We start from the raw sequence: 20,620 nt of genomic DNA, 5'->3' as shown, positions 1-20,620 counted from the left end.
ACTTTCACTAGAGATGATTTACAATAAAATGAAACGAACGGGTGTGTATGTTGTCTTGGATGCGTACTTGGAGTCTCTCATCAGGAGTTAAGGCACGAGGCATCCGCATCCGTCATGCCACGGCAATCCTAGCGCGCGCGCTCTCTCTCTCCCTCTCACTTTCACTCTCTCTCTCTCCAGTCCTCGTCACGATCACGCAAATTTCTCGTGTCAATTGATCTACACGGACAGCCCCCCTTCCGCTACGAGGGGGGTATAAAAGCAGCAGTCGGGGTGGGAGCTCTCGGTAGTTTTCTCTTATTTGCTCACATCCACGCGGACAGACGGCACGGAGATGTCGGGCACCTCGCGCGCGCAGCTGTGTTTCCTCCTGCTGAGCGTCACGGCTCTCCGAGGACACGCGCGCTTTCTGGACATACAGGTGAGGCGGAGACACCTGCACACTTTCTACAACATTATTGTACACGTGCACGACTTGAAGGGTGTGTATTATTGATTGTGACAGGAGTATATGCGTGCTTATTGGATTTTGGGTATTATAATGTAGGAATATTTTTAAATTGTACCTTTGGTGCATATTCTCTTTCTATATATTTTTAAACAAAATGATACATGATATAAGAAAATATATCAAAGTATAGAAGTAGGAACCAAAAGGCTTTGAATTTATGGAGTTGTAAAATCTACATGTGCGTAAAACAACCAAGAAGCTGTAAACGGATTAATAACAAATTATGATTTTAATGTACAAAGAACCATTAAGAATTAATTTAAAAATGTTGTTTCTCCAAAGAAGCCAAAGTTGTTTCTTAAAAGATCAACATTTTCTTAACTTTGTATAGTCTGTAAAATGTTTTTCACTAAACAGAGCTTTCTGTGGAACAGTTCTGTGGATGTTAATGGTTCTTTAAGGAACCACACAATCTGACAAAAAAATTGGGGGCCTTTTTTAAAAATAGCAGCAGTCTAAACATCATACAAATGGTTTTTTCTTCTCTTATTTTCCCAATACATGTATTTTATAAAAAAAATAAAAAAGATTTTTCCAAAATTAATCTGAGTTTCACAAAAATACCTTTTTTTAGTGCCTTGGCATACAATGCACCGGTTCTTAAGCTATAAATAGTAATGAAACTTTTTACTAAAAATAGTTAATAAAAAATAGTTAAAATTTTTACTTCACAAAGAATCAAGCACCAGTGTAAAACTCTGAATCATACCGTCTCCGAATACTAAAAGTTATACCAGCAGACGAAATTTGCAGCAAGACCATTAGTGACAATACTCTTATTACACTCTTAAAAATAAAGGTGCTTAAAAGATGCTTCACAGCGATGCCATAGAAGAACTTTTTTGGTTCCTCAAAGAACCTTTCAGTCAAAAGTTCTTCAAATAACCATTTCTTTATGCATTTTTATAATCTAAAGTAATCAATAATCTAAAACAGAAAGGTGCTTCAGATGTTAAAGGTGCTTTAAAGAACCATTTAGACATGAAAGGTTCTTCTATGGCATTGTGAAGCACCTTTCTTTTTAAGAGTTTAAGAGATTTTTTGCAACTGAGCTGAGGATCCAGATGGCTTATTTCTTCTCTTATTTCCACAACAAAACTAACACAATGGTGTTCATAACTAATTCACCCTTTTTCTTTTTTATTCAGTCTTTCATCTCATGTATTGTATCTTGTTATTTGATCAGGATAATGAGATGAGTCCGGAAGGATTATTGTCGCTGCTGAGTTCTGAACTCAAGAGAGAGTTACCTGAAGAGTTTGTGTACCGCCGAGCGCTCAGTAAGTGACAAGAGAACTGTATCACAACCAGCTCATTAATCCCAAACAACCCTGTGGGATTTCATTTGCCAAAACCTCACAGACGTCAGGGAAAATAAATTCAATTGACCTGACTACAACTGATGTTACTTCCATAATTGTTTTAATATATAGCCTATAATTTGACTGCTTAACTGATACAATATGCAATGTGCTGATACATTGTGTATATTTATTTTCAAAGGCACTTTTTTTCCTAGCTTTCTAAAATCCACCCTTTGCTGTTTTTTATCTATCAGGATGTCTGGATATGGTGGCTATAGAAGGGCAGTTTACATTTACAGCAGAGCGACCACAGTTAAACTGCGCTGTGTTCTTCATCGGGGAGCCCAACGACATCATCAGTATTGAGTACGATTCTGTCAACATCGACTGCAGAGGAGGCGATTTTATAAAGGTGAATGATCACACATACACATTTACAATTAAAGCACATCATTTATAGTGCACAGGAGTATTTATCTTAACATGACTGCACCAATGCAATGATTGCCTGTATGTGACCCTGGATCAAAAAACCTTAAGTTGCAAGGATATATTTGTAGCAAAAGCAAACAATATAATTTATTTTTTTCATGAAAAAATTATTAGGATTTAAATATCATGCAGATATTTTGTCCATTTTCTATCATAAATATATATATATAAAATATTTTTTATTAGTAATATGGACTTAATTTGGACAACTTTTCTAAAAAAATTTTTTTTGCATCCTCAGATTTCAGGTTTTCAAATAGTTGTATCTCAACTAAATATTGTCCTATCCCATTCCCAACAAACCATACATCACTGGCAGGGCCGCCTTAACCTAATGTGAGGCCCTGGGGCTGAGAGGTTTTGGAGGCCCCCCATACCCTCAATTTATAGTCTAATTAAAATGTAATATCTAGGTAATCTACATCAAATAATGCATTAGTTTCTTTCAATACATAAAACAGTGAGTTTTCCCTCTTTGACCCAGAAAACACCATAATATCCATATATGTTTATTAACATATCACTGAGCCCACTTGAGCATAAACACAAGACACTTTATTTAACAACCACACACAGGAACTTGTGTTGAAAATAAAACAAAAATGTGTGAGAGTATATATGTTTATAAGCTTTATGTTTATATAGTTTTTGGAATATACACATTTGCAGAAAATTGCCACTCATTAACTAAATGCTCAGCACAGTTTTAAAAATATAAGAATTTAAAGTTAGTTTTAAAGTGAAAATGCATTAATGTTAACAAAAGATAAGTCTTTATAAACAGAATCTTGTTTTTTTAATCAGTTATTTATTTTGTAGGCTATTGAAGATATAGTATAAATTGTATTTAGTATTTATGCATACTACGCATGTAAAACGAACACGTATGAATATGCACAAAACAGACAGGGAACATACCTGTATATAAGATCTTTAGATAAGGAGATAATAAATATGAATGGTGCGATCAGGGGATGATCATTTGAGATGGTCTTGTCGCGCTTTGACTTGCACATTTACCGTTGCGTCATCTTTCTAAACCAACAGATGTGTGTACTGTGAGCTAACGTCGCGTCAAACTACAGCGCTCCAGCTGCGCACGCGTCACTGATGTAAACGCGAGTAAACTTAAACTTTATAACAACTAACAGCATTATGTGCGGGAACTCCTTTCTTTATTTGGCGGCCGCGGCACAGTATCTTGCGCACAGTTGGAGAGACTTTTGCATGCCAGAGACTCAGTTGCACGAACACAGAGAAAGCGAGCGCGCGCGCGAAAGAGAGAGAGACCTGCACCTCAGTGCTTATTATGAAATTTCAGAAATTACTCTTTCATTTGTTGGTGGATTATTTCCCGTTTCTCTGTCACACTCAGTCTAACATGCAGGAATGCCAAGTTGACAACGCGCACTTAATTACATTATGCGGAATAGAAAAATCTGTTACGTCTGATATTTTATTTCACGGTAAGTTACCACAGACCAATCAGCAGCCATGTAACGTGCAGTTAGAGTGATTGACAGATAACCTGACAAGTTACAAAACAATATGAACGTGAACTTGGGAGGCCCCTGAACTTGGGAGGCCCCTGGGCTTCAGCCCAGGTTAGCCCGTGCATTAAGGCGGCCTTGATCACTGGACAGCTTATTTATTCGTCATTCAGATGAATCTCAATTTCAAATCTTATTTTTTTTTGTGGTCTTGGGCAGTGCTTCTCAAACTTTTGTACGGTGCATCGCTTCGTGGTCCCCCCAAAGAAATGTAAATTATACAATGTAGTGCTTTTGATTAGTAGTCTTATTTTTCTGAGGTTTAATTACACAGAAATTATGAAAAAATTATGCATTTTATAAAATATCATAAAACTGGGGCCACCCTGGCATCATCTCCCCAGGTGAGAACCACTGGTCTAGGGTCACATATAAGTGTGTACTGTACCCTAAACCAGATTAAGTCTGTGATGTCATTTTAGATTTGAAACAAACACTACAAAAAAGCAAGCATGTGTAGATGGATTACACAACATCAAATTAAGCGAAACAAAACTATGACTAAAGTCATTACAGATTTACTATTTTGGTCAGGAGCACAAGCAGATTTATGTCTGTGTAACTGTGGTCAAATGTAAATGAACTGGACTGACAAATCAAATATTATTGATGTTAATCAACTGAACTTGAATTAATTCCTGTTCAATGAAACAGAAAGATATGAGTGGAAATTAAATTGAACTCATTAGCGAGCTCAAGTGAACTGAAACTGAATTCGAGCAGCGTTTACCTCAGGGGAATTATAATAAACCACTCAGATTAGAGAGTTAAATTTAGACATTATGGTGTACACAGTTTAAATAAGAGTACACTGCAAAAAAAAAAGATTTTCAAGAAAAAAAATTCTTAGTATTTTTTTGTTTTCAGTAAAAATATCTAAACATTCTTAAATGAAGATACTTTTTCTTGATTAGCAAAACGACCCAAGAAAATAAGTCTTGTTTTTAGACCAAAAATATCAAATTTAAGTGATTTTGTGCATAAAACAAGCAAAAAAAATCTGCCAATGGGGTAAGCAATGTTTTCTTGATTTCTTCTTGAATTAAGTGTTTAAGAAAAATGTTCAAGATTTTTTTGCTTACCCCATTGGCAGATTTTTTAGCTTGTTTTATGCACAAAATCACTTACATTTGATCTTTTCGTCTAAAATTTGGACTTTTTTCTTGGGTCGTTTTGCTCATCAAGAAAAAGCATCTTAATTTAGATATTTTTTCTGAAAACAAGACAAAAAAACTAAGAATTATTTTTCTTGAAAATAATTTTTGCAGTGTACCATTTCAGTAATGTGAAACTATCACTGTAAGCTGAACTGATGTAGATAACTTTTTAAGCGGACTTGCATTGATTCGAGATCTTGTATTTGACTTTAAGGTATTTGATGGCTGGGTGATGAAGGGTGAAAAGTTTCCAAGCTCGCAAGATCATCCTCTTCCTCTGTACGAGCGTTACTCGGATTACTGCGACACTGGAGCGGCTCAGCCAATGGTACGGTCCTCTCAGAATGTCGCTATGCTCTTCTTCAGGCTCCACCAATCAGGAAGCGGCTTTACAATAACGTTCCGCAAACTCATCAATCCGTTCCGTAAGTACACGCATGATACAACAACAATACAAAAACAATATTTAAGCTGACATACGAATAGAAACAATGTATCAATCGAAAAGTGTTTGGAAGGAAACTGTTGCAATTTATGTGACCACTGTTGCTAATATCGCCAAGATCATAAACATTTCAACTCTTAGCCGATCACATACAAATAATGTACAGTACAATAAGTCAAATGTCTAGGTCAGGACCCATACAGAGCATTAACTATCTGTCTCGCTCTCTCTCTCTCTAGCCTGCAATGTTGTCTCTCAGACCCCAGAAGGCAGTTTTACTATGGTAATTCCTCAGCAGCACAGGAATTGCAGTTTCTCTATAATCTATCCAGCGGAGATCCAGATCGGAGAACTCAGTCTCGGCCAGCACAATGATCTGAAGGTGAGCATGAGTCTAGGAATGGTCTTGAAGTGTAAATTGGTGATGCCAACCAATCAGAATTAAGCACTTAAAAATGAAATAACTAAGACCTGTTTCCTATTTTCTTTGTTCATAAACCCATTTTGTACATAAAATGATGAAATGTTTTCCCCGCAGAGATCTATCCTCGGCTGCGCAAATTCCGGAGACTTTGTTGAACTTCTGGGTGGAAATGGTATGGACACATCTAAGATGTTTCCCATGGCAGATATCTGCTACTCATTTAATGGACCAGGTGAGAAATCCCTTTCTTATTGTTTATTTCAGCATTCCTGTTTTTGTCATAATTATTTAACTACTCCATGTTTTCTTCTCCTTAGCTCAACTGAAGGTTGGATGTGACAACACCGTGGTCAGAATGGTGTCGAGTGGAAAGTTTGTAAATCGAGTCAGTTTCCAATATCGGCTACTGGGACACCAAGAACTTCAGAAAATGAAGGGCAACAGTGTTGAAGATGTTTGTTTAAGAGCATAAGACCGTTCTGTTTCTCTTTCTCTTCCCTTCTTATGTTAGGGGGTGAGGAGTGCCAAACCAACTTGACTTTGATATTTAAGAGCCTTCGGGCCCTTATTGTATATTTTCCATACAAAGTTATTTATTTTTGGCTCATCTTTTAATTTCACCCCTCTGTTCTTTTTAATATCATAAACGTGTAAAATCTGTGACTGACGTTAAATAAAATATACTTGTGTTGGTGCACATTAGCTGTTTTATTGGTTTTATTGGACACTTACAGTACAATCTAAGAGGTACCGCACAAGTATTAAAATCCAGTATGTATGAACAAATGTAACTGTCTATTTATTTATCTGTATTTAAGAAGTTTTGTAATAAAATCAGTTAACATGAGCAAATTGAATTCTGGTTACAATTTTCCTTTTGATAGATGAAACCGTCAAACATGACACCAACATTAAAAGTATCCACATCTTTTGTAAGAAGCAGCAAAATATGATGAAGCTCACAAAATACTTTGTGTTCTACTTTATAAAGAAATGTAAATATAAACACATACATTTTACATGTAGATTTAAATTGATTATTGTTTGTGCAGAGAAATTGTGTTATTATCCCATGAAAGATGAGATCTCTTTTATATCTCACTTCAATAAAACTCAGAGACATCAATAAAATTAAACGGAGATCAAAAGTAAACCTTTAATAAAAAATAAAATAAAAAAAATCACACAAATTTATTTATTAGAGGTTCAGTAGAGATATCTCATGTCACAAACTGAGCTCAGATTTGTGAACTCTGCAATCAAAAATCAATATTACTGAAGATTTCAATATTACAATTTCTTTGCAAATTTACCCCAATCCAGATTATTTTACGTTTAAAATCTTTTTTAACTTTACAGCTGTGAATCTTGTGTTTCATTCCTAGTCATTTCTGGAGAAACATCTCAGGCTAAGTTGATACTTAAATGACACAAACCCGAGAGCTCAAATCTCATGAGCTATACCACGGAGCAATACAACTTTCATTTGGGATTAAAAACGGAAGCACGTCTAAGAAAATGTCATCCAATTATCTCACTCTTTGTAATTTTTCTTACACAATGTCATCATTCATCAGAAAGCAATGATTGCGTGAGAACATCAACACTGATTTATGTTGGCAGGGTAAAATATCAAATCACTTCAGATATTTACAGCTATTGCCTTCCACGGTTTCTTTGCTCATCATTTTAGCAAACAAAAAGCAATCAAATTTCCACATTTGAAAAATCATAAACATTTAAACCACTGAGAAGTCAGCTTATAGTTACGATAATTGTCCCTTTCAGATGTGTGATTATGTCATTTCTATAGAAGAAAAGAGGTATTAGGCACTCAGCTTTACGTTTTTACTCTATTATGAATTCAAGCCTGTGGCTGACAATTATCATTATTATTTATAACTAATGATTCACGTTAGCTTTGTCTTTTCCTCTTATTCTGGTTTGCAGAGGCCTGCACCTCCACCTGCCTTAAAGGGACACTCCATTAAAAAAAAAAAAAAATGCTTATTTTCCAGCTCCCCTAGAGTTAAACATTTGATTCTTACCGTTTTGGAATCCATTCAGCTGATCTCCGGGTCTGGCGCTAGCACTTTTAGCATAGCTTAGCACAATCCATTGAATCTGATTAGACCTAGCATCGCGCTAAAAAATAACCAAAGAGTTTCTATATTTTTCCAATTTAAAACTACCTGAAAATAGTCCCCTGCTGTTGAAAGTAACAAAGGGGACTATTTTCGGGCAGTGCGTAATATCACTACGCCTGCTGATGCCATGTTACAGCAGCAAATTCCTTGATTATTACGCCAGTTTGAGAGTGTAGTTCCTAGCATATCTGCCTAGAAAATCACAACGTTAAATTTTTCCGTCAGTCTTAGTTCACGATGTAACTACAGAAGAGTCAAGTTTTAAATTGGAAAAATATCAAAACTTTTTGGTTATTTTTTGCGCGATGCTAACGGTCTTATCAGATTCAATGGATTGTGCTAAGCTATGCTAAAGTGGTAGCGCCAGACCCGGAGATCAGCTGAATGGATTCCAAAACGGTAAAAATCAAATGTTTAACTCTAGGGGAGCTGGAAAATGAGCATATTTTCAAAAAAAAGGTGGAATGTCCCTTTAAATAGCCTGAACTCCACTTTCCACAACATGACGCTGCGCCACTCCCATTCAACAATCAATAAAACACACACACACACGCACACACACACCCCTGCTGGAAATTAATGAAAATGACAGAAATTTATACGAGTTGGCTAATTCATAAAAATTTGTTTAAGATAAATCGCACAAAAAACATAGAATTATTTAAGAAAAAAAAAAATGAAACCCTACCCCTAACCCCAACACAGACTGATCTCACGGAAAGTTGTGTTATAGTCCCATTGTCACGAAAACTTTTATTAATTTATTTGTGACCGAATGTATTTTTTGTGTCACAAATTTCTATGAATAGTTTTTCGTGCCATTTTATGTAATGTTTTCTCATTGTTTTTTTCTTATTTTCTTACCATTGTCGCTTGGAGTTGGGGTTAGAATCACTTTCTGTTAAATTTTTAGACATCCTAACCCAAACCCCAACTCTAACCCCAACTCCAGGCGAGAATAGTTTTAAAAGTGGAAGAAAAACATATAAAAACCAATACATAAAAAGTACATCCTAACCCATACCCCTAATTTAACCCCAACCCCAAGCCACAGTGATTTAAAAATAGAAGAAAAAAAAGGAAACAAACAATACATAAAAGGACATGAAAAAGAAAGCTGTGCCACAGACATGAAAAACTATAAAAAGACATTCGTGCTCAAGGCATGAAAAAAGCTGAATTTTGTGCCATGGACACGAATAAACTAATGAAAATTTTTAACTTTCTGTGAGATCATGTTGCCCCAACATCAAGGGCAAAATCAAATCGTAAAAAACTATGTATTATTAATCCGAATTAGACACCTTGTGTACGAACTGCCATGAGATTGCGTTGAAAAAAGATCATCTGCATCATTACAATTCCATTCAAAATTCATTTCCCACATGTTTAAACACTGAATTTCACACCCAAAACATAGCTGTCGTTTTACTATACATTGTGTTATGCATTTGTACCGACTGTCTTATGAATAAAGTGCGTGCGTACGTGTTAACTACGTGTCTCACCGCAGGTTTTTGATGAGATGGGTCACCTCACGCTTGATTAAAGGTTGGAGCTCATATTATCCCGGTCGGAACCACACGCTCCAGAGAGAGTTTAGCAAGATAATTGATAATGAAGCGAGACTCCCAGCAGGAGGCATACAGGATAAGAACAGCTGTGTTTGTCACCTACTGCGCACATCACAGAGAAATCAGCTATTGCTGGAAATTACACCACCTCTGTCCCACGTGGGCCTGTTCGATGAATACACAGAGAAATTGACAATGAGTCATAGGATAGTTTTACTGGCGTACAAGAGCATTTACAAAGCGTTTCATTACGGCCCAATGGTTTATGAAGTCATCAGGTTGAGCAGGAAACATCTGAAGAGAACAATCTCATGGGAACTATCCTATACTATATAAGCATTGGGTCAAAAAGGGACAAACCCAGCCACTGGGTTAAATAAAAGCAGAAAATATTCACATTTCACCCAATGATATTAAAACAACCTAGCATTCTTCTCTGTGTATTAAAGTACTGTATGTTCCGGACTATAAGTACCTCCGGAGTATTAGTCACATCAGTAAAAAATGCGTTTTGAAGAGGAAAAACATATATAAAGTCGCACTGGACTATACGTCGCGTTAATATTTATTTACCTAACACAATAGCATATCGAACATATCTGGAAGGCTGAATAGGCTAAATTAACACGACAAGCCAAAATAAAGTTCAAAAAGGTCCAGAAGATATTCCGCATCACTGAATCCATTGAATTACATAAATACACGAGCAGCATAGAGCGGAATCTTGCGGCTTTAGATGGTAATGGTTTCTCTTGATTCATATGAAATAATTTTGACGTATAAGTCGCACCTGACTAGAAGTCGCAGGACCAGCCAAACTATGAAAAAAGTGGGATGATTTATAGTCCGGAAAATACGGTAAATCTTTTTACACCCGTTTTGCTATAAATGCATAGCTATACTTTATAGTATTAATTGAATGTGCTACACAAGCATTCAACATCAGTTTCTTAAAAAGACGAAAAAGAATAAGATGGGAAGTCAGAAATCCAATCAGATTAGGAATTTTTAGACTACAGACTTTTAATAGCTAATGATTGAAACAAATATTCTGACCCTAATTCAATTAAACATAATTAATATTTGCTCATTTAAACCATTACAATATTGTTTTTGGTTTAAATTAAAAATATTAATTGGTTTCTAGGCATATCAAATGTGTTTTAAATCAAACTTTATGAACATGACTCATTTAAATTGGAACCACATGGATAATTTGTGTTGTATTAAAGCAAGCTAAAACTAGGCAGGGATTTCCAGTTCCCATGCGTTGCATGACACTGAAGGGAGTAAATATCAAAATAAAGGGTTATTTTATGAATTTTTGATTTTAAGACTTATTAATGTTTAGTAAGTTGTTATATTAATAGAAACAGTTTCTGTTTTGTTGTTGGGTTTTTAAATGTCTACCATGCAGAGAGCAATAATTTAACTTTAGCCTAAACCCTAGCATATAGCATTAAGTAGCATGTAGCGCTAACTCATAGATATATACACTATAGCCGTTTCTCAATGTCAAGGTAGGATCCTCGGAAGCCAGAATTTCGAGGATGCTACGTCATCGACGTCCGTCAAAGGACTGTTCCAATGTCGAGGATCCTCGTTTGAGAAATATCCCATATACAGGAAAGGACGCATATTTGTATCCTTCGCGCTCTTCATGCGCTGAAATCACCCACAATCCTATGCGCACAGCACCCTTTCAATCACGCAATGACACAATGACGTGCACTTGCTAGCCTGTTCCATTTAACGTGTTCTTTGAATGCTTAACAGGAGCCTCGCCTAGCCTCTGAAGGAAGTGACTTGTAAGGACTAGTCCTGCCAAGGAAATATCCTTGACATTGAGAAACGGCTTAGATGTCGCCTTGGGGCTCCGAGCATGCGTCAAAACCGCCACCATCTTAGAACAGGGGTCTTGTCATAGGAAGTAGCTAGGTAAAGCTGCTATCTCCGCCTGTACTTCGAACTCATGGACGATGCCGGACTTTTGTGCTGCGTATGGGTGTTAGGGCTACTAGCGCTATGCATTACAGTTAGAAAAAGTAAATTTTCATAAAATCAAAACTTTTATTTTTTCCTGGACTAAATGCTAAATACATGTCTGACTGTTGAAACGAACCAAAAGAAAACCAAGAAAATCGCGTTCATGACGATTTATGGTGATTTAATTTTTTTTACACCATTGCCTACAATGATGCTGATGCGGGGTTCCCCTGTTTCAAGATGGCGGCTCTAGTTGACGCATTCGGTCCAATGAACTGCCGTAGCCAAGGCGACATCTAGTGTACATACCTATGGCGCTAACTCAGCAGTCACGACTTTGTTTTTAGCATTTTAACAACTTTGTTATTAATTTAAAGGGACCATTTAACATGTCCGCCCAAAAAAAAATCAATTCATACTCCACACTCCAAACAGACGGGGGCAGTATACCTCCAGAAAAGTGAGTTGCTCTATTTTAATTTAGCAGCTGCAAATTTAGCAGCATATATCAAGTTTGATTTACATTAGCAACTAAGTTATCATTAGTCACAAAAAATTGCAATGTTTTCCGCTACGTTTCGTGCGTCCATTTGGTGTTCATTATAATCGAAGACATTTCAAGCTTCTTAGATAATGTTACATTTTAGCATCAGCTTGGTAGATAACGGGTGAAAACCGGATCGGATCCGTGGGTAGAGCTAACTATTAAACGCTAACAGCTAAGGATGCGCAATAATTTGCATGCGATAGTCATTGCGCTTCTCGTCAGTGAAGCCGGTTTCTTGATTAAAAGTGAATCGCCATCAGCTGCTTTCAGATGGAGCCACATTTACTGCACAAAGCCGTAGTTCATGTACAAGCTGAGCATAGGTTATCACAATGCCTATTATAAGTGAAGTTCTAGCGAAATACTAACAGCATCTTACTTACCAATCGAAAAAAGAAATGTTGTCATTTCGGAGTCGAACCTCATTTCTTTCATGTCCACTAGTTGTCTCCAGCGATGAAAAGCACTGCCAGTATTTACTCTGGTTCGGTAACTTTATTTATCATATTTTATTTGTGATTCCGAGTGCGTTTTTTCCCTGCAGCGAATGGTTTTGGTAGTGGTAAATGTCTCTTGCTTTAGCCATTCTTCCGCTCTCTTCCCTGAACTGAAATACGTCCGAAACCCCTATTGCAAAGCAGGAAGGCATCAAGGCATGTCCGAATCCATGGCTGTCCGAATTGCATTTCTCTGAGCTGCCTTCATGAATCTTAAGCCAACAAGTCAGCTGTTTTAGTTTTCGGACGCAGCGGTAGAAGTAGAGGGCTGTACTCCCACACAAGCGACTTATTCGTGTATTGCAGTTTGGCTGGCGGTTATGTGCGTGGCCCGCATTCCGCCTCCCATGGTCGAAACTGGTCGGGCTGTAGCTAGTAATTTAGCATGCTAATTCAGATTGATATTTCTGCAGCACTATACCTTGTCATTTTTTTAATGATATCTTTGCCCTTATTTCTTCTCATTCTTTTGATGTATGTAGCTAATTTTTTTAAATCTTTTACCTCAATTATTACAAATGGCACCTTTAAGGTGTAATTTAATGTTGGGGGTGTACACCCGGACGTGACCTGTGACGTCACAGTCGGTTGCAACATGATCTCACAAAGTTCCGTCGGATAGTCACGGAATTTTTAGCCCATTTTCCGTGGCATTCTCATGGATCTCTGCTTTTTTTCCGTGGCATTCTCACGGATAGGTTACTCAACTGCTTTTTCCTACTTTCAAACCATTGTCGCTTTGGTTCAGGGTTAGATTTGGTGTTTGTGTTAGTATGTCACTTTAACTCTTTCACCGCCATTGATGAGATATCTCGTCAATTAAGAGAAAACGCTTCCCCGCTAATGACGAGAGTCCGTCTTTCTGCAATACCGCTATTATCCACCAGGTGGCGCACTTCCGCAACTTATACAACCCGGAAGTAGCGCCTCACGTGAAAGAGAAAGAACTCCGTGTATGTTTTAAAGATCGCTCTGCATCTGATCTCTATGAATAGTCCTTCGCAAAAATGGAATTATCTCAGCTTTTTGCTCAAAATTGGGTGTTTTTGAAGAAACCTACCCATGTTAGAGAGGTGTTAATATATTTAAAGAAGAACATTTTCTGGAAGGCATTAAACTTTTGTGAAAATCATGAAAAATGCTGGCTGGCAACTTTTTTTAAAAAGGCTGGCGGGTAAAGAGTTAAGTATTGGTTTATACTATTTTTTCTGATTTATTATTTTATATTTTCTAATCTATAAACAAGTGTCGCTTGGTGTTGGGGTTAGAGTTGAGTTTGGGTAGGGATGTCATTTTATGTAAATCTAACCCTAAACCGAAGCGACAATGGTAAGTAAATAGGACAAAACAGTTGAGTAACCAATCCGTGAGAATGCCACGGAAAAAGACAGCCCATGGTAGGGCCACGAAAAAAAATGCAGAGATTCGTGAGAATGCTGTGACTATCCCACGGAAATTCGTGAGATCAGATTGGTAAATACAGATTTTTATTCTATGGCACTTTTAAATGCAAAAGAGCTAATGAAATGCAAACACTGATTGCAATGATCCCTGCTGAAAAAAACAGCATGGGAATTATGCTGGTCTATGCTGGTTTAGCTGGTGGTCACAGCATACCAGCACCAAAACACAACATATGCTGGTATGACCAGCATGGGATGCTGGTGCTAATGCTGGTTTAGCTGGTGCTAATGCTGGTTTGTTGCTGGTTTAGCTGGTGCTAATGCTGGTGCTGATGCTGGTTTGATGCTGGTTTAGCTGGTGTTCACTAGAAAACCAGCACCAAAACACAACATATGCTGGTCTTGCTGGTATGCTGGTTTTTTCAGCAGGGATGGTGGTTTGTTGAAATTAAAACTCAACTGTGCTGTCAATTTCTCTCTCTCTCTCTTTCTCTCTGCACTAAATGGCAGTGCCGTGGTTGAATAGTACAGATTAAGGGGCATATTTTTGAAATTCACAAAACAGGCGAAATCTGAATGACCTAATTTTTCCACAGAGAATGGTTCACCAAAACAAATTTACTGGGTTGTTTTCTTGGTTGATAGAAGCGCTGGGGACCCAAGTTTTTTTTTACGAACCATTGACTCAAAGGTTCTTTAGAGATCCAAAAATGACCACATTTGACATGCTTCTGTGAATTAAAGGAAAGGTTCACCCGAACATGAAAATTCTTTCATAATTCACCCTTGTGCCAAACTTCATTTCTTCAGTTTCTTTTTATATGAAGCTCAACATGGAGAAGCTCCAGAAAGCACAAACATCCATCATTAAAGTAACCAAAATGACTCCATATACTTCTAAAGCAAAATGATACATTGGTGAAAGAAATTGAAGAAAGGAAGACATAGGCAACTGGGATGGCATGATGAGAGATTTTTTTATATTTGCATGAGCTATTCCTTTAACTATATTTGTGAAAACTCTAGGCCCTGAGATCAAAGGGTCCTCTCATATAACAATACTTGCATGTAGCAAAACATCGTTTCAGCTTGTTTTGGCCCTAGATCTGTCTTATGAAAGACTTAGTTTCAAAGAAGAGTCAATTGTAAAGGAGCAATTTTGAAATGCAGCACAGGTCTCATTGATGACGGGGAGACCCTTACGCCACAAAACAGAAACACGTGAAGGAGCGGTACAAAGATGAGAACGGGCTGGAGATGAAAAGCTGGATTTATTTGTGTGTGTGATTAGGCTAATGACCTGTATCCTGTTTATCAGGCTGGAACAATTCATGCTAATGCTAACACTGTGACGCTATGATGAAGGTTAATGATGTCACGTACACAGCGCAATCATAGCTCATGTAAAGATATTGTTGTTTGCAGGTCTGCATAATGGATTCAGAAGACTGAGATGATGGATTGAAACGAAGCAATCAGAAGTCTTTGTACTGCTGCTGTTGAAAATAAGGCTGTTTTACAAAGTCTCGGGTTTATTAAATTCTCAAAATGGAAGTAAAGTAGAAAAGATTTGGCTCGCTGTCTATAATTAAGGGCTTCGATTCAAGTGCATTCGTGGAACTTGTACTGAAACGTTTATTTTAAACTTTATTTGCATGTGAAGGGAGATATTCACACATGGTGAAAGAAAACTTCTGTCTGGTCATATACATATTTGTAATGTAATATTTATATGCCATTCCAAAATATGGCTACTTTATGGTAAAAAAATTCTTCAAAAATGCTATAGTATTTTATATTTAGCCCGTCATGTGTGTGTCTCGTCGTGAACCATGTGCATCTTGTCGAAATAAGAGCCTGCTGCATACGGGTCTAAAGGGTTTCTGATAAAAGTGACGCTTGCGTTTGCCAGATACTCGCATAATCTCATGTGTAATCAGAGTTTACTGTTAAGTTAGTGTCTTGTGGGTATTTTGGTAATGTGAGCGTCTCTTTTATCATAAATCCTTTCGACGCATGTGCGGCAGGCTCGTTTTCTGACAAGATGCATGATGCACATGGTTCACATGATGCAACGAACACATATTTTGAATTCGTGCCCCTCGGAAGAGAAGTCTCCGGCCGCCACTGTTGTAGAGCCTTTGTACAAAATGGTTGTATTTGGTGTATTGAATTTAACTTTTAAGAACTCAAAAAACTGCAAAAATCTTAAAGTGATAGTTTATCCAAAGACGAAAATTAGTCTATGTCATCATTTCAACATGATCTCATGGAAAGTCGTGTTATAGTCACTCAAAATTTGATTAATTTATTCGTGTCCATGGCAGAAAATTCTGCTTTTTTCATGCCTTGAGCATGAATGTCTTTTTCGTGTCACCCAAACACATTTCTATAAATTGTTTTTTTGTGTAATTTTATGTATTCACATTTTTTTCTATTTTTAAATCATTGTTGCTTGGGGTTAGATTTGGGGTTTGGGTAAGGATGTCTAAAAATGTAAATGAAAGTGATTGTAAGTATCCCATCCTCAAGCGACAATGGTGAGAAAAAAAAACAATGAGAAAACAATACATAAAGTGAAAAAAAAGCTGTGCAACGGACACAAAAACTATTTCTACAAATTTGTGTGGGTGACACGAAAAAGACAATTGTGCGCAAGGCAATTAAAAAACTAAATTTCGTGCCAAATGGACACGAATAAATGTATCACATTTTGCGTGACTATAGCACGACTTTCCGTGAGATCAGTCTGCATCATTTACTCACCCTCATGTTGTTCAAAACCTGCATTAATTCCTTTGTTCTGTCGAACACAAAGAAAGATAAGGAGTGGAACCAAATTGTTTTTGAGCACCATTGACTGTAATATTTTTTTCTGTTTCCTGCTTCATTACAGATATCTTTATTTGTGTTCAGCAGAACAAAGAAATTAATACAGGTATATTAGGAGTAAATAATGACAGAATTTTCATTTTTGAATGAAATATCATGTACTATAAATTAGCTTTATTTTCTTCATAAAACAGATTTTATTTTGGAGTGAAACTTGAATTTGGGCATGTTTCTTTGCAAGACTGACGTATAAATTTTCAGGTTAACTATAGACCCAATATAGTCCAGCTATGAGTAACCCGCCTCAAGACAAACAAACTTGAATTTGGTTACATGTCGTTTTTACCAAAATACTTTGTAGGAGGTGTATGATATATTTTGTCATGTAAGCAAAGTCAACAGTGATTACAAGGTGTATGTAAGTCGTGTTAGTCACAAACTATTTTATTACTTTATTCGTGTTCAGGACACGATTTTCCTTTTGTTGTGCCATTAAGCATAAATGTCTTTTTCGTGTCACTCAGCACGAATTTCTATAAATATTTTTTTGTGTCCGTGCCATGACTTTCTTTTCTGTGTCATTTTATGTATTATTTTCTCATTGTTTTTTCCTATTTTTAAATCATTGTCACTTGGGGTTGGGGTTAGGCTTAGGATGTCATTTTATGTATTGGTTTCTACATGTTTTTCTTCCGATTTTAATTTTCGCTTGAGGTTAAAGTTGGGGTTTGGGATGTCTGAAACGTAACAGAAAGTCATTCTAACCCCAACCCCAAGCGTCAAATAGAAAAAAAATGAAAAAAAAACAAACTATAGAAAACAACAAGAAAATAATACATTAAATGTCACAGAAAAAAAGTCGTGCCACGGACATTGTGTCTTGCCGAGAGACTGGGTGTCTATTTCAACTACTTTTGGGCTTCGATATTAAACTTCTATTTAATTTTCACTGACAGCCCAAATATTGCATTGTTTTACCCTAGATGGCCAAGCAGTGTTTGGACTGCTATTAGATGTCTTTTAAACGCAAAATTGCTTGTTGGGTTCCCATATCAAAGACGACCATGTTATTTCATTTTCAATTTTGTGTGATTTGTCCGACTTTTATGTGGATTTTGTTTCTTTATTCCAGTATGTTCCTGATGAGTTGGGTAAATTCACTGCTGCAGGTTTTTACAGGACACAAGGTTTGTTTTCTGCAGTATCTGTGTTTATCAGTCTTGGACATGCGCATTTTGTTGTTTTTATCCCTGTTTGCTTTTTGTATCTGCACCTTCACGTATATCTAAACACACACACACACGCACAAAGCAACACACAGATCCTAATCTTACCCGGTGAATGAAGCAACATTTATTGTGTAGTCTTATCGGTGTGGTAAGCTGCATCGAGTCACCAGGGGAATAAAAGTTTTGTGCCTAAACTCCAGCTCAGGAATTGCTCAGGATGAATACAGATAGACACAAATGAGGTAATTGTTGACAGAGAATATAGAGTTATTAAAAGACTGTGAATGGCATAGACAAAATTTGTTCGTGAAAGAATCCCAAGCAATTTTGTGTTTAAAAGACATCTAATAGCTGTCCAAACACAGCCCAGATGTCTAGGCTAAAACAAGGCAATATTTTGGCAGTCAGTGAAAATTTGATAGACGTCTAACCATAGCCTAAACATAAGTGAAATAAAAATCAATTAAACCAACCACCCTATAATCACTGTCATCTTACAAAAAGCTATTTTAATGAAATTCAGATTATATCGAGTTAACCTAGATGGTTAAATAGCGGCTATTGCTTGCTGGGATCTTATGGCAAATGTTCGGTTCACACTGAAATTCTTGCAGAATTCACTGCAGTATAAAACTCTTGAGCTTTTGTGTTGATATAGCAGACACATTACCCCTGTGTGTGTGTCTGAGGATCTGGATATGATGTCCGCTTACGACAATTGAATGGGATTCTGTGTTTAACCCATGGACACCGAGTCAAACATGTTTGGGAATCCTAAACAATCCAAAGCCTTTCAGTCGTTTATCTTCTCCATGAAAACTCTCTCACATATTCTGTAACGCACCTGCTGTGAAAGTCTATAAAGGTGTGAAAGACACTGGTACTAACTCAAGGCAATGTGACGTTGTTGGCGCTGATAAGAGCTTTCATCTCATGCCACTGGAGGGCAAACCCCACAGAGACGAACGTCATGCTCTTCGTCACATTCATCATCCTCACGTCGCTTTGACAGGTTTTCTGTTAGAGGAGATTTAAAAGTCATCAATTATCCCTAAACTGCAGCCTAAGTACTTAGGAAACAAGTTAGTAGTTGTCAGTATCAGCACAAATTTAAATCATAAGATCTGATTTAACGCTAAATCAACTTAGCTCAAATGCTAAGAATCAGATTTAGCGTCTGGTTCCTTGCATACTCTCAAAAATAAAGATGCTACAAAAGTCCTTCACAGAGATGCATGCCATAGAAGAACCATTTTTGGTTCCCAAAACCCCTATTCAAACATAAAGGTTCTTCAGCTGTTCTTTAAAGGCTCTTTATGGAACCATCACAGCCAAAAATGGTTCTTCTGTGGCATTGTCAAGCATTTTTATTTTTAGTAGTGCCACAGATAAAAGCAAGAAAAAGTTTCTTGGAGAACCCTTGACTGTTTTGGTTCTCTAGGGAGAACGCTTAGGCCCTGTCCACAGGCATTTTTAAAACAATAACTTATTCAATGCGGTTTGGCCGTGACTGAAACCGAACTTTTATGAGAACTTTGAAAACTTCTGCTTTTTAGAATGTTAGATTTTTTTTGTCATTTAGTCAGGGAAACCTGAGATTTTGGCCTGTGACATTGGCCCTGTCCCTAATGGACTTATGGACTTTCTCAGAATCCACACTTGATGATGATGACATCATGTAGTGCAGACCTTAGGGACCTATTCAAAAAGTCCACGAGGGAGTTTGATACAACATTATTGGCGCTTTTCCAATGCATAATACTCCATGGTTTAGTTTAGGTCGGGTCGGGTCAGCTCACTTCACTTTGGCGTGGTTAGCTTTTCCATTGAGTTTATGATCACTTCATAGCGGCTGGGATTATAGACGTGTCTTTATATTTGCGCTGCCTACTGCTGTGACATCATACAAGTGTGAGCGTCCTTGTACATTCCCATACATTTATTTATTTCTCAGTTCGCTACAAAATTGGCCAAAACAAATAGATGTTTGAACATCGCGTTTATCACTACCTCTGTCTCACATGACAGTTTCTGTTCAAACACCCGTGGCGTTAGCCGACAGCGCTCCGCTGAGCCTCATTTAAGTTGCATTTAAGCATATATATCGAACGTGCGCGTGGCGAATGTTCCGCCACAAACTGCAAGAATGGAAAAAAAACTGTTATGCTGTCCCTGATTCTCAACCTGTGGATGTTTTTTATTGCTAAAAGGGAGTTTGGGAACTTAGCAGAGCACACAAGACAACACGTTTGCTCGAGACAGCGCAAGCTAGCACTGAGGTAAATTATAACGATGACACTGTAGTGACGATTCTGTCAGACCAATCAGTGATCTACAGTGTTTTCGCATCACGTTTGGTATCTGCTTGGGTGGTACGAAAAAAGTATCGGGTACCACGTTGTGCACCTAATGGAAAAGCTTCCAAAAGTAAGCTGGCCGACCCAAACTAAACCAAACAGTGGGGTACTATGCAATGGAAAAGCGCTATGAGTCGTATTTTGGGACAGATTGAAGTGGCACGC

General features: G+C 37.3%; 1 protein-coding gene across 1 annotated transcript; it reads left to right on the top strand.

The window, feature by feature from the left end:
- The first annotated feature begins 260 nt into the window (after window positions 1-260).
- On the top strand, window positions 261-6,585 carry crhbp (corticotropin releasing hormone binding protein). Its single transcript, XM_065244262.2, has 7 exons — window positions 261-421; window positions 1,698-1,791; window positions 2,070-2,227; window positions 5,229-5,439; window positions 5,699-5,841; window positions 5,998-6,115; window positions 6,201-6,585. Exons 1-7 carry the CDS (start codon window positions 335-337, stop codon window positions 6,353-6,355), a joined length of 966 nt encoding a protein of 321 aa, XP_065100334.1. The 5' UTR covers window positions 261-334; the 3' UTR covers window positions 6,356-6,585.
- Window positions 6,586-20,620: the final 14,035 nt, after the last annotated feature.

This window comes from Paramisgurnus dabryanus, chromosome 18 (assembly GCF_030506205.2).
Source record: "Paramisgurnus dabryanus chromosome 18, PD_genome_1.1, whole genome shotgun sequence".
NCBI classification, from domain to species: Eukaryota; Metazoa; Chordata; class Actinopteri; order Cypriniformes; family Cobitidae; genus Paramisgurnus; species Paramisgurnus dabryanus.
The sequence above is the reverse complement of the archived record's forward strand: the minus strand, read 5'-3'. Positions and strand labels throughout refer to the sequence as shown.

Bases quoted from the DNA above. Each gene is read 5' to 3' on its own strand.
- crhbp (XM_065244262.2), top strand. From the start codon at position 335: ATGTCGGGCACCTCGCGCGCGCAGCTGTGTTTCCTCCTGCTGAGCGTC. The intron at 2,228-5,228 runs GTGAATGATCAC...TTTGACTTTAAG, and splicing joins GAGGAGGCGATTTTATAAAG to GTATTTGATGGCTGGGTGAT. The intron at 5,440-5,698 runs GTAAGTACACGC...CTCTCTCTCTAG, and splicing joins CAAACTCATCAATCCGTTCC to CCTGCAATGTTGTCTCTCAG.